Here is a 25,447-nt window from a genome sequence, read left to right as displayed (position 1 = left end):
GCACCAGAACCCCTGACACTGGGGCCATGAATTTCACAATTTTGGTGGAGTCACCTTCGCTTATCATAACTATGTATTCAATTTATTTAAAAATTAACCAGGAGTAGAGAAGAAGATTTCCAAAGAAATAATGCACTTTCACTATATGATCTATATAGCCCCACCCTAGCACCAGAACCCCTGACCCTGGGGCCATGAATTTCACAATTTTGGTAGATGGCTCAATGCTTATTACAATCATGCCAACAGGTTGACTGTTTGATGTCCAGGAGTAAAGAAGATTTTTAAAGATTGCATTAATTTTGGTGGTTTTAGCCCCACCCCTCAGGCCCCAGGGGGGCAGGTACCATGAAAATCAAAAATTTTGTTCCCCTTCACACATAGATGCCATATGCCAAAATTGGCTGAAATTGGTTCAGCGGTTTCAGAGAAGAAGCTGAAAATGTTCAAATGTTAACATACGACAGACAACGCACGACGACGGACGAAAACAGATAGCAATAGGTCACCTGAGTGACTCAGGTGACCTAAAAATAAATAAATAATAAATACCAATTTTGGGGGGTGGGAGGGGAATAAATATTACTATTACTTAACATACATGTACCCCTTGCAAAGACATGAATTCGATTTTTAATGAGCTAAATTGTCAAGCGTTACTTGAAAAGTTAAATCAGATACCTGGTATACATTTTTAGGGATCTTTTTTTCGGCATTTTTATATAACTGGTATTAAAGAACAAAGAGTAAAATATTTTGCACATAAAGCTTTTTAATTATAACACTTTTAAACATTCCTCTGAGTTAATTATAAATGTAAATTCAATTAAATACATTTGCAAAAATGCAAATAACATGAATAATCCCCCATCAAAGCTGAGTAAAATTCTTGTAAGAACTAATACACCCATGGGTTTCACATACATGCATTGCTTAAAAAAAGAAAAAAAAGAATGAATTTCTTTTCTCTCTATATGACCTTTGCAACTTTTTGTTCAATATCAACTTAAACAATTATTACGATGTTAGCCTTGTCAAAAATTATAAATTCAAGTTATCAATAAATTTCCAAATGACTTTGGTTAAGGATTGCAACATGCCCAAATCTTGCAGACAACTTTTCATTCCACGTATCAAAAATTTCCCATCTGCATTAGATACATGTACCATTGTTGACACTAGTAAACGTTTTCAGTGCTTACATCTGATGTCAAAGTAACAGACTAGATTTATAGAGCACTGATTCTTCTTAGACTTTTGACCTTTTACTAATGAGCCTTTTAAAATTTGCTCAAAATGAAACTTTGATTAATTACTGGTATGCAAATTTTTTTTGATTGAGTTTGTAATTGTTTTTTCCATCGCATTGTTTTGAGTAATATATGTTAGAAGGAAATCACAGACAGACAGACATGGGGACTTCCATAAAACACATGGCTGTTCTTTGCATGTGCATAATCAACAGAAATTTAAACAGATCAAACATGATACCAAAAGAATTCCATACTGGGGAATCTTTACATGAGGTGTACAGTGTACCAGTATTTATTTCAATAAATGAAATTCGTTGTAATACAATGTTCCTGAGGAACTGGACAACACGAGATAATCATTGAATAAATAGCTGCATTAATGTTAAACATAATGCATGGGCATACAATAACGGTAATTCAAGCTTATATTTATACATCAGGCATACATGTAAATTAATTAATGCACGGTACGTACTGAGCAGACAAGCAGAATGAAATGTGAAATATGAAGGAAATGTACATTTTTCATGCATATTGCAATAGCCCTTAACTTATCCCATTGCTAAATTTACTAAATCTCACATTTTTAACCTTGACCCAGACAAAAAAAAAGTTGTTTAATTATATGAAATTAAAATTATACTCCTATTTGGGCTGGGAGAAAATATAGGTACAGCCAAACATTCATTGCTTGCCCATAAAGACAATCCATTTTCTATCATATCAGTTAATGTGTTTTAGTAAATTTTCTTATTACATTTTCAAACTACACTGTATGAATACATAAAAACATGGGACTTTTTATACTCAACATATTACTAAATCCTTTAAAAATCAAAATTTTTAACATACTAAATTTATAAATACTACATAACAAATAACTAGCATAAAAATAACAATTGGCCAAATGTCATATGCACCAGGTTTTAAAATATATCACAGCATTAAGTTTACTTATAAACAGGCACTAAGTGAGTGTCTCAATACAACATGTAATTTCTGTAACTGACATGGATATTTAAATAAAACATTTCATTTTTTTTAAATACATGTTTATTCATTAAGTTTATAACATAGGATTCACACATATAATATTTTCTTTGCTTTTAATCTCTTACAAAATTTCTGAATGATAAAAATTAGTTCTGTGTGCATATACTGTACAGAGTCAAAAATATAATCCGTTTCTGTAATATTTGTTGTTTTTTAGTTAAAAGATATTTATTAATTGAAAAAATAAAGACAACATGAATAAGTTGAAGTCTAAAACACATGCAACTTTAACAAATAATAAATATGTAAAAAAAAACACACAATGAGAAGTGGCAGTAGCTTTTGTAGAACACAGCAGAGTAACCTCCCTTTTCCACATCAGCCAAATATGGCTCCAGACTTATGTTTCAGTCCCTGCAGTTTGATTGGTCAGAATCTGGTGACCCTGAAGGTCATCCACAGCAGTTATGATTATTTTGCAGAAAAAGCATTCCTTCTTTCCCATCATCTGATGACTGATGCATGTTCTATAATAAAGGTCAGATAAAAGTTATATATATTTGCCTGACAAATTAAATATTATGTCATGCTCTGATCTTTTAAATGAATGTGTCCATACATAAAATTGGCTCAAGAAATACAGAAACCCCTCGAAAGTTGTACATAACACACATCTTCAATGTCATTGTGATAATTTATAACTTAAGGATAAATTGAAGAAAATGCACTTTACATATACAATTTTTAAAACCTTGACCTTTCCAATATGGCCTCATTCTTACCTGCACGACTTGTGTCCACATGGTTTAAACACTGCGGAGATGGAGTTGGCATAGCATATTGTACACAGATCTTCCTCTTTAATATTCTTTGAAATGAAATAAAAAGCTTCTCAAATACATGTATATTTATGATCTTCATCTGACTGCACTAAAATTTCATTTTAACTTTTGCTGTTTACATTCTAATATCGCAGATCCCTGGATATACATGTACATGAGGAATTAGTTATCCTGTAATTTCTTGAGAAGCTCTACTCGCAAAAATAAAATTACTCGGTTTTATCTTTATGGTGCTGAAATTCATGTATAACCTACTGATCAACCGCCCTCTTATGATTTAATGTTCTCGCAATTTGACATCTAAGAGTCATTTCACGATATTAAGTACACACTAAAATAAGGAATCTCCTGTACACAAGTTTTGTATTTTTAAAATTTGTACTACTGCAATGTTTCTTTTTTCAATCCAACTATTTTCAACTTTACACTATATTTTCAATTTCCATTGTTTATCAAATTACATTTTATTTCCGTATGTTCCCTATGTCCATTACCTCGCATGATTCCTCAAAGCTCTCCTGTTTCTTTTTGATGAAGGTGATTAAATCTCTCACAGCTTTGGTTTCACTTTCACTCATTTCTTCACCTAGAATTATCATAAAATACTTGCCATTATATCAAGTTTACCTCAGTGTTTGTTAACTCTATGATAATACTAACTTATCTTATATCACTTGACCATGCTTATTATTACTTTGCAACATAATTTTGTCAACAATGTGGTAGAAATCTACTTTAAACCTTTTATTTCTACTGAGAGTTTGTTTTCATCATCTGCATGTACAGTGTAAAGTTCCTTTTAAAAATAATATGAAATAGCTGACATGATTTCTATTAAAATTTAACCACTTCAACATTATTTCCTCTCTGCAGGTACGTAAAATTCACCGAGCATTATAAACGTTCTATACATTTTTGTATTTCAAAAAGATTTGCACAAGTATTGCAGAAAACATACATGTTTCAAAATTGAAGATCTTTTCCTTGTCTTTTTTCCCTTTTGGCACAGTGCTGGAGGAAGCTTGAGGGAGGGGGACCCCCAGGGTAAACTCCAGGGTGGAGATCTGGAAGGCAGGATCAGAGAGCAAACAGGATATCACCTTCTTCTGACTGAAAGTGGATAAAACAAGGTCAAAGTTGTAGACAAGAAAACAAGAGACAAATATGTTTTACCCTGACCTTTCTCTTCAGAACAAGATGTACCTACCAATTACATATTTCTTTATAATTTAAACTTCAGTATTCAAACCATGGACCCAGCAAATGGACAGAGACAGCCAACATTTATAGTTCATATCCTTAATTTGTGGTAAAATCATTTATTTCTTTACTTTTAGCACTGAATGAAAAATATAAATTCATTTAATATACATGTAATACAGTATGTATGAACTTTATATGTGTTTGTTGTAAATATATTTTACTTCATGTATATCACTAGGTTTATCAATAAACTGACCTTTTATCACTAGATTTCATCACAAGCTGATTGAGGACACCCACTGTTACAGCCAGTATGGGGTAGTGTGACACTCCCTCCAAACCCTGGATAGAGTGACTAATCACGGTACAAAATACCCCACTCTTACTCGTCACTCGGTTCAACACATGACAAAGAAGCTGTAATTTAATAAAGATTTCCTCAGTGAAGTCTTACTGTATAAACCATCCTCAAACGAAAATGAAATTTTCAAAACTATTTCTAGTATGACGCATTTTCTTTGAAAATATTATCTTTGATTCACTAAATTCAATTAGTTTCTATTCCAATTTCAGTAGCATGAAGTATTGCTTAACTGCAGATTGAACAATTTTGTCTGATATGATCAAACAGTTTTCTGAAGCAAAATTGGTCCATTTACAAACTATGATTCTATCTTCTCTGACCTGTACTAGTCTTCCTAAAAGAAGCTCAGCAGAGTCTCTGGAGAAATCTAACACGGTCTCTGGGGTGACACAGACCACCATTTCCAGGACCCTCATCAGGCAGACAGCAATCTCAAAGCACGTGGCACAGATCTTCAGATTACGAGCCTCCAAAATACGCAACTCAGTCCTCGAAACCCGCTGCTGAATCTAAAATCAGAAGTTAATTTGTATGTCTTTCTTGGACAATAGGCTTAATCACTCATTTTCACAGGGGTTTTATTTTTCATTGTTTTCGTGAATTAAGAGACCCACGAAATGTTAAAATTTCATACTAGAGTACAGGAGTTGTCATTCAACCACGAATTCAAATCCACTTGAAACTAGTAATTTTTCCTTTAAAAAATGAACATTTCACCCCTCCAAAATAAGTGGTTTTACAATAAATGAAACATTTCAATCTATGAAAAACATCTACAATTGTTATATATGTTGATGAAATAAACAGATTTCTGATTTTCATTTGAATTTTGTGAGAAGAGTGACCTTTTTCTTATTAGTGTGTACCTCTTGCATTAGTCCAATAAATTCAGAAAAAGACCAGTTCAACTGATTGATCAATGTATCTAAGAACCGAGTGGCCATTTCTGAATCAGTAAGTAATATCTCTTTGAAGATTTGTTGTAGCACCATAGAAGGACAAGGTTCTGAAATTGAAAATGAAAGGCTCATGGACAAAAATGCTCATCTGAATAAGTTTATGAGATGAACAGTAACGTTCATTTTATCAGATTATGTCTGAAAAACTATTACGGTAATAAGCTGAAATGCAAATGCCAAAGCAACAAGTTTCTGCATTGCCTTCAAAATGTGGAAGATACTGTAATCTTTAAAGGAATTTCAATATTTGGGATTTGGAAAATACACTTAAACTGCATTTTTTTTTTCATTTTACTTACATGCATATGCTAAATAAAGGTACTTACTTTGAAGACTTGCTGAGCCAAACTCAGTTGGCTGGATTTTGGACGGAACAAGATGAGAGAGATGTGTATAACGAAATCCGAATCCACAACCCTATTTATAGATACATATTTGAAAAAGATATTTTCATCCGAAAATTCCATATTTTTACTATGGAGAGTTTGATTAAATAGCATATTGAAGATAATTTAAATATAAGGCTTGACTCAAATTTCAAACTTATATCATGTTATAGAGAAGAAATAATGGAAATTCACAAATCTGTTTTCTATTCCAATCTGATACTGTAACTGTATTATATTTGGCTGTGTATTCTTTTTTTTTAACACCTTTGGCAGAAAAGCAGCTTCCACTAAATTAAGGGTCCTCCACACACCCCCATCTTATGTTCTCATATTACTGAACATTACTTTTAACAAGCATATCAACCTATAAAAAGTGGCCAAGAATTGAAATATAATTTACACTGATTTTTTAAAATTTAATTTCATAAGTTTTAAGATTTTTTCCCCACCGAGTTTTTATAAGAAGCACAATAAATTTTGTGTTCTCCTGGAATATATTATTAAGCCTAGAAAACAACCACAAAAACTTAATTTTATCACTGAGGATATTTTTTTTAAAAATTAATCAAAGTTATAAAAATTAAATATAACTCATTTACTCTAAAATTCATGGAGAAAAAAATTATGGAAGATTCCTGATAGTATAGAAGAAACATTAATGAATTAAATCACAACAAAAAATTGAATCAAAATCAAATTTATTGAATAGGAAAAATTATTTTCAAAATCTGTGGGATCAAAGTTCCGTTTTGAGAGTTAACTTTCCTGTTACCCAGGACTCAAAAACTTTGGTAAGTCTCCGCATACGTCATCATACATGTACTCAGTAATTCGTTATTCACAACTGAACAGGACAGATATAAATAAGCAAAACTAGAAATGCACACTTTATCAATATTTATAAAAACACAGTGAGATAGGTATTATTGAAACGCACAAATCAGTGTACAATAATATCAACTTTTCACAAGAGTCTTGTTGACGATATCGCAATGGATTTATTAGCCTGAAAGTATAATAAACTTAAACGTTTTTGAGTAGATATAAATGTTATTTACGAATTATATATTATGCAACAAAATCTCAAATGTCTGCTGTTTTTTTTATTGAAAAAGATCAACACTTTTTCTTCTTTCGGTCACGGCGTGATCATGCCATGTGTTCATTGTTTATGATCAGGGTGTCGCTCTCGGTTGACTGCATACTCTTCCTTTGACAAAACCTTAATATCTAAAGCGTTTATAAGACTCTCTTACAGGCGGTGCAAGTCAAATCGTCAGTGCACAAACTATATAAAACCGGAAGTAAAAGTATTTTTTCTCGATATACGTCACAAGTCACGGGGTGTGGAGGACCCTTAAGTACATTGCTGATTTGTTTAAAAATCAATTTTCTAAATATTGTAGATGCTAAATACATGTATAATACATTTACAGTACATACAACCACTGACATTAGACAGTACCCAATTCAAACAGAAGAAAAATTTACTTACCTTCCAAATCCGGACAAGAATCCAGTTTGTTTGGGCCCAAGACCGACTCTCATAGGGGGCAATCAAAGACTTCATCATGTTTTCTTTACTGTTAAAAACAGATAAATCACTCAAAGATAAACCTCATCTTCTACCAAATCCATGTCATAAATTATTTTTCTAAATGAAAACATAAAATAAAATTCCAAGTCCTTGATATACCTTTTTGGCATTTGTAATCATTTGGGACAGACACATGGACAAAGGTGGTCTGTTTCATTGTTTTCCATTGCAGTTGATACAAAAGTGTAATCCATGTACATGTAATTATTATATATTCCAAAGAAAAATGTAATTCTATGACAATAAATTTGTCTATGATCAAGTCAATAAAGACCAGAGTAAACTAGACAAAAATTTTAAAAGAATTACACTTACAACTCCTGTGGAAGACTTTCTAAAGCTTTCAGGGACTTTGGGTAACAGATGAAACAGGCTAAAGCTTGTACAATGTTGTCTCTTAAGTCTGTAAAAAAAGAGTCATCATGAACTACTTAGAGTCCTTGATGGAGATGAGTGATCTAGGGCCCACGCCATGCAGGATATGATCTGATATAAATTCCACAAAGAGGTCACCATGACCTACTTTTGAACTGCAATGTAGGTTCCTACCAAGATGAAGGAAATGACACAGGCTGATAGTCTTAGGCCTCACAGTTTTGAAGATGTGATCCAAACACAAGAACAGCTAGCAGATAGATGTACATATAGACAGGAAAGCCCATACTAGTATATGGGACATCAAAAGATAGGTGTATAAAAACAAATTACAGAGGAAGTCAAAGAACCATTATACTCTATATCTGTCTCCCTTCCCCCTCCCCCCAATTAAATAGCTAACAAATTCACCTTTTTTTCTAACTTACAAATTCATAATGATAAGCTAAAGCTTCACAGATACACACCTGTATTGACAATCCTGGCATCAGCAAAATGCTGAACCAAAAACATGGCAAACTTTTCCCTCAATTTGTCATAACCTTGAAAAAAAAATACACCACTCTTGAATAATTTCTGAATACTTTTGAATTCATGAAAAAAGTTTTGAAAGAAACAAAACATCTACTTATTTTCATGTAACTTTTTTTTTTTACAAATTAAAGAAGAAAATACACATATCTTTTCAAATCATGAGCAAACACTATACTTCAGATTTATGTTATAGATTACCCTTTAGGTTCTCGATGTTTACAATAGGATGGAAGTAGCTATGTAGGGCATAGTTGGCTCTGGTCACAGACTCAACATAAAACTCGGGGGTATATTGGAAGAGTTGTCCATAATTGGAAGCCTTCTCCAACGTTCTCAACGTTACACCTAACAACCAGGCTACATCCTGCTGTTTTCTCTACAAAAAGCATTTATTATTACCAACAAGAAGTTTTCAAAACTTAATTTAAAAGATACACTAATACTTACAAGACAAAGTACTTAAACTTACATGCATGTAAATTGAATAAAGTCATGAGAGAATATACTCTGAAACTATAAATAACAAATTGGGGGGGGGGGTACATACATGTAATTGTCATTGTTTTTGTGGCATGAAATATCCCAATGAATTCTAGTCTGTCATCAATTTAAAACTTTCAACCTACAGCAATAACCATGCTATAAAATCCCCACCAACCAATTTCTTTTTTAAATCACGAAATTTGATCTCACAAAAATAAGTAACACTGGATGTTTATAAACTTACAGGAGAATACACTACTGAGATGAGCCAGGCCATCTGTCTGGCCAGCTCCTCGTACTTCTCCTGGAACACGTTTAATGCCCGCTCTAGCTCCACCTTCATGTCCGTTCTGTCCACTGGACAAAGGTCAATCTTCATCTCTGTATCCCGTAAAGAGGTCACAAACTCCTTAAGATTATCCCTGAGAGAACACATCTGTAATGTAGAATAAAATAATCAAAGTAGAAATTCTATGTGTTTCTTTTTGGTGGTGGTGGTGATTGGAAGATGGGGGGGGGGGGGGGGGGGAGATTTGAGAATGTTAATAGGATGAAAATAATTATCTACTGTGCATTTATATATATTCTTAGACTAATAAATGACTGAAATTATGTCTACCAACTTTGGATAACCATAGCACCAAAAAATTGAATAACTTTTATATAATATTACAAATTTATAGAAACATTACTTTGATCAACCAAATCAAAATTTGACCAGAGAGAGAGAGAGAGAAAGAGAGAGCTGTTCTAGCTTCATGATTATAACAGATAAAATCAATTCTTATGTTGCCTATATCTTAGAACACTGAAGATCTATTAAACGTTTTACCTTGGAGATCTGAGCATGAGAGGACAGGTGATACAATAAGACAATGACATCCAGCAGGTCCATCAGAGAGTTCCCACTGGGCATCTCCAAAGGGGGGTAATCTACAAAACACCATTCACGGTGAATAACAAGGGGTGGATCGCCTTTTTTTATTTTAGAAAGGGAATTCATGATTTTTTTTTTTACACAGGATACATGAACATCACATGATCTGCATGGATCAATGATTTTCCTTTCATTTCGGGAGAGACGAACCAAATTAAATTTTAACATGGACGTTACTTTTTCTTACATGATATGGAGATTTGTGGGGGGGGGGGGGGGGGGGGGGTAAGTGTATAAATGTCCTTGACACCAACAACCAACTGGATCATCCTACTTAGTAACTTTATTTGTACACATATTAAATGTTTGTACAGAAATTAGTTCAATGACAATCACTTGAGAAAAATTTCATCTTAAAATTACATTCCTCCTAAGCCTTCCTGTTATAATTTAGAGACCAGGGGGCCCTTATCTCTCACCTGTACTGACATCAGTACTTCTGACAGGTTTTCCATCTTTGTCAATCTGTAAACCCTGGCATTTGTTCACTTCACCTTAAAAAAATAAGTTTCATGATTAGGCAAAGTTTAAAATAATGTTTGTTTGCCCTCTCCTGACTCAGGATGAAAAAAATTGGGTTGATAGGTAGGTGAGAAAATTTTTTTCCCTCAGAAAATTTCAATTTCAATGCTAAATTTGCTAAATTTTAAAAATCTATTTTCCAGAATACATAAAAAAAATAATTGCTTCCTGGGGGTTAAAAAAAATTCTTGAGTCGGGCCATTTTTAGCCAGTCGGTTGGGAGAGGGCAACCAAACAACTTTTTAAAGGTGGCCTTATACAAAAATTTTAAATTATTCCTAAATTGCATAGTAACTATAAACATATGTATCTTGGTAATTCAAAATCTCTAACAAATACTTTATTATGACTGAAAAAAGTCACTCCATTTTTCAGTTTCTTTGCTGTATTACAATGTACAAAAATATTGCCTTTTTTTCTAAACACTTTGGCTTATACCACACCAGAAATATTTCATTCAATACATATTTCTGTCCAACTTTCAGACTATGTACATGTATGTTCCTATCTAACTCTTATTGACAGCCTACCTCCCAGAACCCTGTTGAGATGTGACACCAGTCCCCCACATCTCTGTAAATCACTCAGTTCTCTGGAATCTAACCAAAACTCATGGACAGGCATAAAGGCATCTGGAATCCACAGAAAATACACAGTCAATCCAAACAAACTACTTTATACAGTACAGTGAAATTAATAAAATTTCATAACTCTGAAGTAGCTTTCTGCATTTAGGGGCATGTTAACCTATCTGCAGTGAGTTTGCAAATGAAACACATCAAAGCAAGAAAGTGAAGACTTTTTAAAATTGTTCAGGAAGAATTTTATGCAGATTATTATATTTATATAACACTGGTTACATTATAATTACAAGTTACCCACCTTGGCTTAAAACAAATCTGGACGGATCCTCTTTCTGGAAGTCATCCCAGTAGAAGCGGAGGGCTTGGACGAGACGATGGAAGAAACTCAGAGGACACGTGGTCACTTGTTGAAGCTGTAAAACAGGGGACAGGGAATCTGATTCCTTTATCTTCATATTTATAGCTACATGTAGGTATATGTATACTTAAGCACTCAACTGTGTACACACAATTTACAATTCACTTTGGGTATTAATGTACTTTTGTCATAAAGATGCCACTTGTAATAGGTTCTGCCCTTTTTCTTATCCCTATATTTCTTTACTTATTCTTTTGTAGCAGAAATCTTTTAAAAAAGCACAGATCTTGACTGAATGCATACACTAAGTGTATGTACCTCGAAATTTTTTTTTACAGTTTTATTTTTTCTTCATTGTATTTTCTCTAAGACTTAATTTTTTTATCCTCCTATTAAGCCTATTTAGAATGAAAGCTTATATAATGTTTTATGAGCAATGTTCAAAATAATTGCATGATTTATGCTTTTGCAATGTCAAATTATCAAGAAAAATGTAATAAAATTAATTATCAATTTGTCACCTACCTTTCCAAGTCTATTGTTACTTTTCAGGTAAGTTCTCAGTTTCTCCACAAAGATCATCCGAGACGTCTTTTTCTGTAAAAATATTGTCAGTAATTACTATAATATCAAATACAATACTCTGTAATTTTGAAAATCCATTGCAGCAATGGACAAACTCTCTGTTTATCTTAGTTTTAACCATTATTTTGTAAGATTACAGGCTCTTAGGGGCTTTAAATATTTGCAATGTTCTTGATTTAGGGGAATCTGTTTTCCGCCTAAAGCACTAAATAGAATGCACTGTCAAGTATAGTACCTTTACAGTATATCCATCCTTTCAGCTCATGATCAAGGATTGAAAAAATGTTTAATTTTATGAAGTTTTGCTGATCATCTGGAGATTCATACTTACATCCACTGGGTCTGAATGAGTGAGTAGCACCTTAAGAATATCTATCTGAACATCTTCCAATTCTACAAAACAAAAGCAGGCTAATTTAAAAAAAAAATATCCATAATTTATCCTTGATATCGTATCATGTGGCAATACTTTTTTGTACATGTAGCAAATTAATTCATCCCTACTTCATACAAAGTTACATGTAAATTTGACAATACTTATGAATTATTTAAAACTTGTCAACAACACTGACACAATTGTGAGTTTATAAAAGGAATATACTTGTACCTTCTACTTTTGTCCTGAGATCTTGACAATATTGGTTATATCGACGCTGGAGGTCTCTCTCTGTGTCGTTGGAGGGAGGTAGGGGGTTTTCTTCATCCTTCAATTTATCAAAAGAAGTGTATACAGTAAAACTTGTCTAATTCTTACTCTACTGGTTTCACAGAAATTTGCCAGATTAGACACCATTTTAAACAATTGAATTTACTGAAAGGGACTTAAAGCTTTCATTGTTGCAGGTGTCGTAACAGTGTTTCACTTGAGGTTCACGTCAAATCATGGCTGACACAAAATAATTCCTGAATCTTCCCTTCAGATTCGTGCATTTTATCATGAGACTGGAGCTGAATTTTTTTATGAGATGAAAAACAATATGTAAACTTCCTGTATCGACTAGATTCATTATAATTTAGGGCGTGCTGATTTTTCTATATACTGTATTTGAGTGGGGAGTGATTAGGTCCTGGGCTTGATTTTCAAGCACCTGCTCGACTTTGACCGAAACAAACTTGCGTGCCTTGCTGGATGGCTATGTATTTTTTGGTACTAAAATCTTTATAAAGAATTGTTTTACAAGATCTGAAAAGGAAACTTCTCAAAAGTTTGTTTTCAATTAATACCACCTACTCAAAGTTGTGCATTTTTGGTAAGAATATATAGCAAAATTTAATACTGTTGTGCAACCTTAAGCAAGATTTTGGAATACACAGCATCCAGATTTGACTAGTTTCACAGTAATATACCACATATTCTGCATTTTTCTTCAGTTAAATGTATTGAATTACACCCAAATAATTATACTTTAATAAATACAAGTTTTCCTAGAAATGATTTACAACTATACATGTATAAATAGAGTCCTCAACTACATTTTCTACAGCTTTCCACAATTAACAAATCGACCATGCTACATGATTTCAATTTTGAATTCATCTTTTCTAAGCTGGAATGCCAGACTCCCTGCCTATATTTATAAACTCTTACTAGTCTATCAGATCCAGAGAACCAGTTTATTCACTTTACAAAATACATTTACAAACAAACAATGCTCACTTACATTTTCTAGGGTGGCCCACCAGACAGTGGGGACCAGTTCCTCTAGTCCTGCATCATCTGGGGGCTTCACATGCATTAACACCGGGAACTTGATCCTCTCAAATGTGACCTCAGTTAAGGAATCTCGGATAATGTGACATCAGAATATATTACAGTTGAGCTTCATAATTTCAACCACCAGTATCTCGTATACCAGGAGTACATGTATGTCGAAGTGATTTGGCAGTTCAACATATTTTTCTATTACATTTATAAACTTGTTTCTCAAATCCTTGGATATCTCTAAGTTCAATCTTGGTCCTGCCGAGTTTATTATAACGACGATTGACTGTTAATAATATTACATTTATACACCCCTCACCTAGTACATGTATGTAAAATACATGTGTAATTATCCGGGTAGACATGTTTTCTTGGGAAGATATAAAAGTAATATGATGTCAATCTGTATAGAAAGGATATAGAACATTGAGAAGAAGATATCTTCTGGTTTGTGAGTGCTGCAAAACCCTCAACGTCAAATCTAGGTAGGTTTTCTGAAAGAAAACACAATGTCATATATACATGTACAGGTATTTCAATGAATTCAGTAATCAAACTGTTAATAAAACATGAATTAATTTGAACCCTTTACATTTTTTATAGTTAATTCATACTCATCTGTAAGATTTTATATTAAAACATTTGTGAAATACAATGCCCTTGGTTACAGTCCCTGAAACGTTCTACTTTCCCATTTTTCCGTTTGCTCACAGGTCGTTCAGCGTGCGCTCACCGTTCGTTCACCGTGCCTTCACCGTTCGCTCTCCGTTCACAGTTTTGCGTTCAGCGTTCACCGTGCGCTCGCGTTCACCGTTCACAAAGCGTTCAGCATTCGCTCTTCGTTCGTTCACTCTGCGTTCACCTTGTGTTCAGCGTTCACTTACCGTTCAGTCTTTATTGTCATTCGGAACTCCGAAGTGAAAGGACTTAAGGACATACGCAACGTAGTTTGAACTTTATTGTCTTTTTCAATGGAGTTGAAGAGTTCCAATACTTAAAGGATCTGTGTGCTACATTTTAATGTCTATATATGCTGTTGTACACTTCTTCTAAAACAAGTTTGGATACATAAAACATCTAGAATATATGTTTAGTAATTTTTGTATATTTTTCTTTGAATTATACAAGAATTTTCATCAATTGGTATCTTTTCAAAACCCCTGGTAATGCATGTTGATTTTTTGTCTACGAACTTCTGAAGGCACTATAATCTTAAATTAAGAATATCTTAAAAATTATCAGTAGGTAAGGTACGTTGCGTATGTCCTTAAGTATCTTTTTGTAAGTAAGGAATAACAGGTTTTGAATTTAATAATTAACATATCGTGTTTAGAGAATCATTATTTCATGGGGAAAGAAGTATCTACAATATTTATTTTTATTGTTCTAACTTAGCTGTTAGGTTATTTATTAAGTTTATCTAGAAAATAAATGCTGTTATAAGTACATGTATGTACCTTTGTAGAACGATACTGAAAATTTAAATACGGGCAATATAAAGATAATTCAAGCACTGCAATATTTTGTTGTTAAGTTAAAGACGACAAATCGTTAGTGGATAGATAATAATCGCAGTCAATTAATTTACCACATGCATCAAAAATACGAAAATATTTAGTTCTAACACATTTTTTTCAAATAATACAGAAATACATGTTAGAAGTAGTTCTGAGAATTATAAACAGTACTGCAGATATCCAGTTAATTAAATATCTTTAGAGCGAATTAAATTGATAGTGTGGTTTTAAAAAATATATATTTGTTTAAAATGTAATACATTATAGAATTTTCTACTTTACATATATAAAGTCTTTAATTAGAGAGAGAGAGAAATGCCTTTGTAACATGATTATCATTAATATAACCAAGGTGATTCTCCAGTAATGATATTTTTCACCGTAACTTTATATGTTCGCCATTCGATATGATTAAGAGCCCCCCCCCCCTCCCCTAAATCGGTTACTTAGTTAGTATTTCCAGTATATTTTAATTAACATTTAAAAAGAAGTTAATGCGTTTTGTAGCACAAAATTTTCAGTCTCAAAACAAACATGCATCTAAACAAAGTCATTAAACAACAGTAGTTCAAAATATACATGTGCCAGCGGTGATATTTTACATTGGCAGATAGTATGTTTCAAATTCAAGCGGCTTAATCATTCCAAGTGTTTATTCCCAATTTATTTTATTCATTTATTATTTTTTTTTTTTTTCAGAAATGTCAGATCTAGAAATGATAAGAAAAAATGTTAAAACTTCTTGGAAATACTAACACTTTGCCTTTGGGGTGACGAGACTTTCACACCTGCACAGTGTCGAATGATTTTGATTGACAGGTCAAACATGTGGACTTCGTGTGAACTTGAAGCAGGAAAATAAAAACCGATTATGACTGTAAAACAATGGATTTGTTGATCAAAAATGGTTACTTTCACTGCCTGATATATTTAGAAAAAAATTAAGAATTTTTGTTTGATATAGGTACTAACATTTGAGGAAGGGGGGCTAAAACTCTCTCTCTCTCTCTCTCTCTCTCTCTCATTTGTCTGTTTAATAAAAACCATGACAGCAAATTACTTAAATATCAAGTTCTGAAAATTTAATCTTTAACAAATAATATGAATGCCTCTTTGTATCATCTTGTCCGAGTATGATCACGGTCGGGAAATGTCTACAGATACATGTAGAAGTCTGCTCAATAAATCATCATAAAAAATAAAACTGACACATAAATATATTATTGCATTAAAATTTTAAAATACGAGTGTATTTATGCAATATGTCCACATTACTTTGTAAAATATTCTAATTTTTTTCTCATTATTTTACACGGAATTGCCTTGGCACAGAAATATATGTATGGTTGTTACAACCGTTGTAATTCATTCTGTAAGTCCGTAGTTTTCTCTTCTAAAATCCACATTATTTGCAATGGTTTTATAAATCAAAAAAGAATAAACATATTTATTTTACAACTAGATTAAGTTTACAGCAATAAAAACCGTATTATTAAAAAGTTGAATTTAAACATCGTACATATGTGCAGAAAATATTGTAAGAAACTTAAATTAATGATTTTACTTAATGTGCATTTATCGTCTTTCTTAGGGTAATTTTCATTGATTGGTTTATTTATTTATTATTTATTTATTTTTTAGCACCAGGCATTAGAATACAATAGAATAGTTTCAATGCAAGGAAAAGATCAGAGGCATTCCGAATAAATCATTCATCTTGCGTTCACCGTTCGTTCACCGTTAACTTTGCGCTCCGTTCGCGTTCTGCGTTCGCTCACCGTTCACACATCGTTCACCAAGTTGTGTTCAGCGTTCACACATCGTTCACTCACCGTTCGCTCTGTATTCGTTCAGCGTTTGTTCACCGTTCGTTCAGCGTTCGCTCACCGTTCAAGTGGGAAAGTAGAACGTTTCAGGAACTGTATGAAAAATTCCCTCAGACAGACTGCTATAGGTCTTTCAGTCTATTAGTTAAAATTGACACCTCTGACATTTACATAATTTAAAGAGTTCAAAATTTAAATTCTAAATACACATAAGAGACACAAAAACATACCAAAAGCAAAATAGCCCCTAATCAAAGGTGCATGGAGATAAAAACCCAAGTAAACAAAGTGCTGTCATACTACCATAACCTTGTCAAGTTACACTTTTTCTTCCTGATAAATCCATTCTGCAAACTTTTAATTAACATAGTCCTACCTGTGATGAGAAATCTGAGGTACAAGGAGATGTCTTGTAAAAGTTGTACAGTAAGGAGGTCATCATATTGTCTATACAGGGCTTTATCTCATGGTCCTAAGGAAGGAAATAGAATACATATTAAACCAGGTCATATATATACAGTCCAGTGGGTATTTTTTTCTTGCCCCAATTGGAGTATTTTGCACAAATGTTTAAAATTTCAAATCCATTATATATAACTTGCTTTCATTTAAGAAAGATTCAAATTATTTTAATATTAAATTTACAAAACTTCTGAAGTTTAAACAAAGTTGTGGCATAAAAGCAGAATAAAATTCTTGAGGGCTTTTCAAAAATGGCAATGGATTTCATTCAAACATGTAGTGGATAAAACTAAAACCTGCATCAGAGACCACATGAGATCTAGTAGTTTGATGATTTGAGGGTTCATTCTCGTCCTATCTGAAGTCGTGGCACTAAACTTCAACATCAGAGGCAGTAGACAACATTCCACCACGTATGGGCCTTTCTGAAAAGAATATCATATACATGTAATTCCGAATGCTATATGCTATCTTTGTTTCTTAAAATTATAATTTTTTTTATCAAGTTAATATAGAATTTTCCTGTCCCTTTATTAAAAATAGCAAATCAGATACAAATTTCAGGCCAACACACAAGAAAAATCAAAGTCCAAAATATGCACGTTTACATAAGCATGTACCATAGATTTTACTATATGAACATAATAATTTATAGTAAATCCCTTTAAACTGTTTTTTAAAAGTACATTTGTGTATGCATGCACCATAATTTTTACTGCATGATTATTTATGTTATATCCCTTTAAACTGTGTTAAGTTAAAGATTGAAAAAGATCTGAAAGACCTGATCAAATGATAACTACCAACAATGGTGCCAGTTTCTCAAAGATGTGGGCTGATATAAGAAGGGCTGTAGATTTCTTGCTTCTGTTTTCTCCGAGGGGTAGAGGGGGGATGTTGGATCCATCTTGTACAATTCCACAGACATCTATCAAATGCTGAAACAGATACATGTAATTTACCATTTTGATAATCTACATGATTGTACTTATTCAGGGCAGGAACTTGTGTTTTTCACTGTGTAATCAAAATGCATCAGCCCTGTAAAATCTCACATACAACGTACATATAAAAAATGGTATTTGTAAATAAAATTTGACAATTTTTTTTTTTGCTTTTAGAATCCAATCTCACAAGTATTCAATGCAGCAATCAATCCCCACAATTATATACAATATGATAGGACTGTTGAAAAATTTTCAAGTGTTTGAGTAATTGAAGTAAAAATCAAATGAAAATGGCAACTCACTTGAACATTTCCTGGTGTTCAACATATTGATGTTAGAGATACTATATACATAGTATACACTCTAAATGAAATAACAAGTACTCTAAGCTTAGAGAGAGAAAAATCCTAACAAAATAGCAGAATATTTTGTTTTCCGAAGTTTTCTCATGGTTTTTCTTTTTTAAATTTAAATATTTTCAATTCTTTAATTTTTTTTTACAAACCAAAGAACTATATTTTTTGATTCATTAACAATACCTTATCCTCTTCCACTAAGGTATAAATGAGTTTCTCTTGCCAGCCAATTAGGAGCTGAGCTTTGACAACATCCTCCTGGGGCACAGCTTGTAGTGGCTCGTAACCCTCGATCGGATAGCGAAGGGGTGTGGCTCCAAAGTTAGCTCTTAGGTGTTCGTTTCTGGACAGGCTGACTGCTGGAAAATAGGCATATCCACTTCCTGTCTTTATATTTGTAAAAGCCTCTCCCATTGACTTTCCATTCCTATAAAAATCATACCATCACAATGCAGTTGAATTTCGGCATCTAGAACATCAATATCTTGAACAACATGTTTAGGCTGAAGCGAGTTGAAAGTCCCAATTACTTTCTTTTATGTATTTTAACCATAATATCTTGAATCTTCAGTTTTTTTTTTTCCTGGCCCCTTTGATATAGTCATAATGAGGTTTGACTCTATTTAAAAAATTATTCACCTGTCTTTACAACTGTTCTGATGCAAGAGTTAAAAGAATTCCCCAACTTGTGATACATGAACATGCAACATTATGAAAAAAAATTACTTTTTGACTGCATATACTATACTAATGAAGAATTGACATATTTTCATTATATCACTGTGAAAAACCTTTCAAATACTCCACAGTTTTCCACATGTTATGTTGATTATCTGTAACTAAGTCAACAAACCTGTAAAATGTCATGGTTCTATTGTCACAGTCCAGCGCACATGTGATAACATCTCCAGCCAACCATGCCTGCAATAAAAATTTCCCTAATGTGAATCCAGAATCACTTTATAACTCAGTTAAGCTCTTTGTCACATCAAAATCATCCTAGCATAGTTTTGTTAATTTATTTTTAAATTTTCATGTAAATATCCCATGGGGAACCCCTTTCGTTTTAAATGTGTTATTACTGTACATATCCTTCACTGAGCCTCAATTCACTGGACCTTAAAACCCGCTAGTCCATGCAATTTAGTTTGGACGCGGCAGTCCAGAGAGGAGGACGCCTTTATCTCCTCTTATATCTTTGTTTTTTTACATGTATGTACCCTTGCAATTTATCGAAGTGCTTGCTCTGGTGTGATATTATTTTTAGCAGTGTAATGGTCCAGCTTTTCTGAGGTAAGGCTTATATTTATAATTCTACTTTAGTTATTTCCTATATATTATTAATTTGTCCTAAAACATCCAGTCACCGCATTTCTCATCATTTTTAGCATGTGTGTTTCCTTTAATTTGATTTCTATCTATAGTAACACGTATTTGAAGATTTCAAAGTATGGTGTACAATTTCTGTCATAATAGTTCGTCCGTAAAGTAGCAATTCGCAAAATTGCATTTGTGTAAGAGTTGTATGTACAATTTAAACAACTCATGTGTGTGTAACATGGTGTAATTGAGTTTTATCTAAGACGTGTCCATTATCTATAAATCTGATAATGAGTGTAATGTGTATTTGTGTAAAGCCACTAGAGCTTCTAAGTAAAACTTGTATGTATATGTTGGAGCAGGTTCCATCCATATGTCAGAGTTTTTGTACAACAGTGAGGCCACCCAGTGCCTAAAGTCCGCCCATGGTGTGTAGTAGATAGGCCAGCCAGCCTTGGAACCTAGAGTCCATCCTCCAGCCTGTGAGGTGGAAAAGCCAGCGGCGAGACGGGAAATTACAACAAACAACAACAATGACATTTGTATATAGTATCATCATTCATTAAAGATGTAAATTGTAAAAAAAAAGCATTTGAATTGTATTTTAATTAGCTAAAAGATAATCCGCTCGACAATCTGTGACAGTCTTCATAAGGCTTGATTAAATGTCATTAATCAGGCTCTAATTGGCAACTAATTTAGTCGCCATGGCACCTAAAAATTTTGATTGGTGCCTAAAATTTCTCTATAAGTTGCCAAATAGGCGACCATTTTAAATTGACTAGGCGATTGTCAAATTCTAAAAACTAAAAACATTTTCAACTATTTTTTTTTATGAATAGGCAAAAAGGAATTTTTAAAGTTGAGAAAATCCACAGGATGAAACTCTGCCATTCAGTTCACTGAAAGGTGATTGAAAGTTTACTGAAAGGTGACTGAACGACAGAACCTCCCCTCCCCGATAGAACCCCCCCCCCCTCCAAATGGGTCTGTATATTGACTAATATTAGCTTTTAAAATTGGCGCCTAAGTAAAATATACCTGGCGACTAAATATTTTTTTATTAAGAGCCAGCTGGTGCCTAAATTTTAGAGGTCACTTAGAGGCCTGTTAATGCATGCTAAGGACATTAAGAAAACAACTACCATAAGTGAAGAAAATTTACTAAATAATTTCAAGTGCCAAAAGCCATATAAAAAAATATCTTTAAATATACTGGCAGATATATTTAACAGTTACTACCTCTCCATATTTCTGAGTCCTGATGTTCCATTTCCTGAGCCTACTCCCGTCATATGAGTATGAATCCTGTGTGTCTCCCACGCCCTCCTCATATGAGAATTTACATTTGATCGTACACCATCCCAGCTGCATCACTCCCTTAGACCACAGCATGACCTCGTACATCCATTTCCCTACAAAAATAATAAATCATGAATCACACATGCACATGTTTGTTTGCATAATGTTCAAAACCAGTTTTTAATCTCTTGATTACTCATAAGCATGCAGGGTTGCAAATAACCACTTGTTCACTTGTTGCTAGTAATTTTGTCTGTGGATGACCAACTTTTGAGGATGTAATGCCCACATAGTGAGTAAGAATTTTAGTGCAACTTTTCCAGAACCTAGCCATGCTTTCATTCTACAATTAAATGCATATTCATTTCACTGTTTCCCACCAACAAAATGTTCTCTAGACCATGAATTGCCTTAATGTAATAACTTTCATAGGTCTGTAAATAAAGGAAAACATTAAGTTTCATGCAATTTCATTCATTCATGGTGTCTCAAACATCAGGGAAATGAAAGACTGTGGACAGCGAAGTAAATTTCTCAGAAATCAAAATACATGTACAAAAAGATTGAGAATTTTTTTTACAAAGTAGAGAGAAAATTGTGGACCCCAAAACATCAATGTGGGCTAGTAAAACTAGTAAACTTGTGGCCCACATGGCCCCTAAGGTTTTAAATGTTATTTGCAACCCTGTCATGCTAATTTCAAACAGAATTCAAAGCTCAGATTATGAGTTCAAAAGTCATAAAGATTAAATACATGTATGTGAATTTTTAAGGATCTAGAAAAATTTTTTTTAACCATCTGGAAAAGAATAAGACAAAATGCTTTTTAAGATTTTTCAGTGCATAAAGGTTAATCCATTTTAAGACTGTCATTGGATGGTAATGTCTACAGTCTTACCTCTATATACACAGCAGTTTGCCCTCACTGTGCTAAAGTTACTGTGACTTGTAACCTGTAAGTAGCATGAATTCAAATTTTTAATAAATGTTAAGGAAAAGTATTAATTTTTACCTGCAAGATCAGATAACTTAGTTTTCAAATAGATTGTTGAGAATGAAATTCCTAACCACCCACAAATGCAAAACTAATGTTGTTATGTTTTCACCAGGGCAAACAATTCGTTTATGAAGATTTAATAGTTTCCGTTTTAATTTTGGAAAAAAAAAATTAAATTTCAAGGCAAGAAACTTTTTGAACGAGTTTTCTTTGATGATTATATACTAGATAATTCTTTTGAAAGAATCTCAAAATCAAGAATATATAAAACTTACAGCAAGTTGATCAGATTCCAAGCGTAGACCCATCATGCCCACAATTGACTTCTGATCAAATACAACTTCTGATGGCCCAATTCTACCATCTATAGGGGTCAGTATATCTAAGGGATATAATACATGTAGGCCTACATACAAATGAAATTATAAAATTTTTTTTTTTTCTGATAAATATCCCTCTTCTAAAGATTTTTATATAGATACAATGTATTTTTATTTGGGAGAAAATTGTTCTTGTTGTAGTTTCTGATTTTTTAATCTAGAAAATAAGGTGCCTAACTTCTTAAATCTAGGGTGCAAAATTAAACTAGATACTTTCAGTTTAAAATTAATATACAAACTTTTCTTCTTTGATGATAAAGAGGATTTTTCCACAACATCAGTTATCATTTCATCCATATTTGTTTGCAAGTTTTCAAGTTCCAGGCTTTTTCTGAAAGTAATTTAAAGATAAAAATTGTACTAAATTTTTTTTTTGCTTAAAGTTACAAAATCAAACATTTCATATTACACAAGGAAAACACAACTGAAAATTTTTAAAGCTATTCCAATTTTCATGGCCCTTTGGTCATGTTGGTATACATGCAAACAAAATAAACAATGTATATTTCATCAGAAAGTTAAGAAACCAAAAAAATATATATATATATATAGGGGAATATAAAATACAAAATTTACCTTGGAGTTCAAAAGTTTTGTGATGAATTGAGTTTCAGATATAAATATTTACAAAATTAATGTCAGTTCAATATTTCAAAAATTAAGATCTTTGAAAATTCACTAAAAAAGATGTAACTTTTGTTATTACATGTATTAACTTATAGGGGAAACAAAATCAGTTTGCTATAACCATAAATTCGCTATATCTGAGCTCATTATATTTGTAAAATTTTACTAAGAATTTCACTGGGGATTGCAAAAAACTTTCCTATATCCGTGTTCGTACTAACTGAGTTTTACTGTATAGAAATAAACATTTTCCTGCAAGCTACCAGGTAGTTAAAATTACCTTGGCTTAGCACTCGCTTCTTCTGATAAAGTCATCTCGGAGAAAACATGCTGAAGCAAGTCATAAGTCTGTGAATCTGAAAAGAATATAAACAATTCTGATACAAGACTAGTAATACATTACACACAATATATTTACCACAATTATTACAAATTACTCATGATCCTCATCAATTTGTCTGGAAAACTGTACATTGGTAGGAAAGGCGGAATACATAAAAAAAATAAATCACTGGACCGGGAATCAAAATAGGAACCCCTGTTTTTAGTCAGGTGCTCTAGCCACTGTGCTACATGTACATGATGTAGTTAGAATAATCTCTATATATATATATATCGTCCCATACACAGCTGATATAGTTGAAACGTAGCAAACTGGAGCAGATCCGCTCCAAAACAATTTTGAAGAACACATTTAAGGAGTTGCACTGAAAATAACTATCAATTTAATCACAGCAGACCTTTTTGAGCTTGTAGATGCTTCTTACTCTAAAAAATAATCCAATGGCATATAAAGATGAAAATTCAACTCATTTTCTCAACATTTTTTTCACTTAGAATTTACATATTGCAATGTTGACATTTGGAACTATCTGGATTATTTGTAGTAAACCTGTAGATTAGAGTTTCTGTTTATTTTGCTACATTGCCAACATGGAATAAATTCTATCGTTAAACCAGGTCCACAGGACAATATCATTTTAATGATAGAATGTTCTATCTATCCACCAAGTACCCAGGCCGATATCGGTATTCCTTTTCTATATAGTCCAAACTACTACATTCCTCCCTGACCTTAAATTCTTCGACCTCAAAAACACACAAGAACACAAATTCACCTTGTCAGGAATTTACATATAACCTGAACAAGGCCTCCCACCACTGGCCATCAAATGTATTAGAAAAAGGAAGACTGAAGAAAGAAAATATATGGTGGGACTGGAAATTGAACCTAGGAGCCTTTATCACTAGTCAGGTGCTCTAACGACTGAGCTACCCAGGTGGATATTCACTGTCCATATAGCCCAAACTACTAAATATTGTTCAAGTTTCAACTTCAACTGAATAACAAACTGTACTTGCAGCGAGAGTTTTGCATTTACGATTTAGGGCAAATTTCCTTGCTGAATCATTTGGGCCTGTCTAACACAGAGAATGTACCATTGCCTTTCTGAATTTCCGGGGACAGTGATATTGTTTGATATATTGTATATCCATTTGCACTTGCCATCAGAGTGATTTTAGTTGAACAGTTATATTGATAAAGATAGCCCTTGCAAACCACAAACCTTCAGTTTTAATAGATGTACTACTTGTCATGGGTGAACTTGCTGTAGATCTTCGTTTTTCAGCCATGTTTTTATGCGTTAATGCCTAACGTTATTTAAATAAATATTAGAAATGTTGCTTTAGCCCCAGTTGAGAAATTTTAACTTAATATTTGATCAACCATGTCGAAAATATGGACTGAAGTCCAATAATTTTTTATGAATGGTCTCATCCGTGTTGCAATGCATTCGCCTCACAAGTTGCAAAGTTTGTTGTGGAAGGTAGCTAACTGCGAACAATCGATATTTCGATTCTGACGGTGATAAAGTCCCGGAAGTAACCAAACAACAAATGCGATGGACTACAGGATATTATTCCGCTGCATAAATAATAAAGTCGATTGTTGTATTGGATTAGTTGATAAAATTTGTTTATTGTAATTGATTCTTTATATAGAATTCAGTAGTATAAATAATCTTGTTGAT

The 25,447-nt window shown here is 32.9% G+C and overlaps 1 protein-coding gene across 3 annotated transcripts; it reads right to left on the bottom strand.

Annotated features, from left to right (window-relative positions):
• Positions 1-752: 752 nt before the first annotated feature.
• On the bottom strand, positions 753-25,316 carry LOC133195746 (E3 ubiquitin-protein ligase RNF123-like). Of its 3 annotated transcripts, XM_061331670.1 has the most exons (33): positions 24,983-25,316; positions 23,695-23,770; positions 23,027-23,118; positions 22,683-22,789; positions 22,309-22,363; positions 21,351-21,523; positions 19,642-19,709; positions 18,972-19,215; positions 18,289-18,423; positions 17,782-17,910; positions 17,400-17,495; positions 14,106-14,174; positions 13,640-13,747; positions 12,586-12,682; positions 12,310-12,371; positions 11,919-11,990; positions 11,334-11,448; positions 10,982-11,083; positions 10,349-10,423; positions 9,825-9,925; positions 9,237-9,428; positions 8,708-8,885; positions 8,443-8,517; positions 7,916-8,003; positions 7,499-7,586; positions 5,941-6,031; positions 5,522-5,661; positions 4,976-5,164; positions 4,548-4,708; positions 4,047-4,198; positions 3,583-3,674; positions 3,029-3,114; positions 753-2,773 (listed from the first exon to the last, which is right to left on the bottom strand). In XM_061331670.1, exons 1-33 carry the CDS (start codon positions 25,047-25,049, stop codon positions 2,647-2,649), a joined length of 3,702 nt encoding a protein of 1,233 aa, XP_061187654.1. In that variant the 5' UTR covers positions 25,050-25,316; the 3' UTR covers positions 753-2,646. The 3 variants fall into 3 exon arrangements, with proteins under 3 accessions (XP_061187654.1, XP_061187655.1, XP_061187656.1); XM_061331671.1 differs by lacking the exon at positions 8,443-8,517; XM_061331672.1 differs by lacking the exons at positions 13,640-13,747; positions 14,106-14,174.
• Between the last annotated feature and the right edge of the window lie 131 nt (positions 25,317-25,447).

The sequence above is a fragment of the Saccostrea echinata genome, unplaced genomic scaffold, assembly GCF_033153115.1.
Source record: "Saccostrea echinata isolate AGI-Se365-2 ecotype Australia unplaced genomic scaffold, CSIRO_AGI_Sech_v1 ptg000029l, whole genome shotgun sequence".
NCBI lineage: Eukaryota > Metazoa > Mollusca > Bivalvia > Ostreida > Ostreidae > Saccostrea > Saccostrea echinata.
The sequence above is the reverse complement of the archived record's forward strand: the minus strand, read 5'-3'. Positions and strand labels throughout refer to the sequence as shown.

What these genes read in the sequence shown, in the direction of transcription:
- LOC133195746 (XM_061331670.1), bottom strand. Translation starts at nt 25,049, where the DNA reads ATGGCTGAAAAACGAAGATCTACAGCAAGTTCACCCATGACAAGTAGT. An exon ending in TGGAATCTGATCAACTTGCT is followed by an intron (nt 22,364 to 22,682) that starts GTAAGTTTTATA and finishes TGCTACTTACAG; the next exon opens with GTTACAAGTCACAGTAACTT. An exon ending in GAAGATATCTTCTTCTCAAT is followed by an intron (nt 13,748 to 14,105) that starts GTTCTATATCCT and finishes TCCTTAACTGAG; the next exon opens with GTCACATTTGAGAGGATCAA.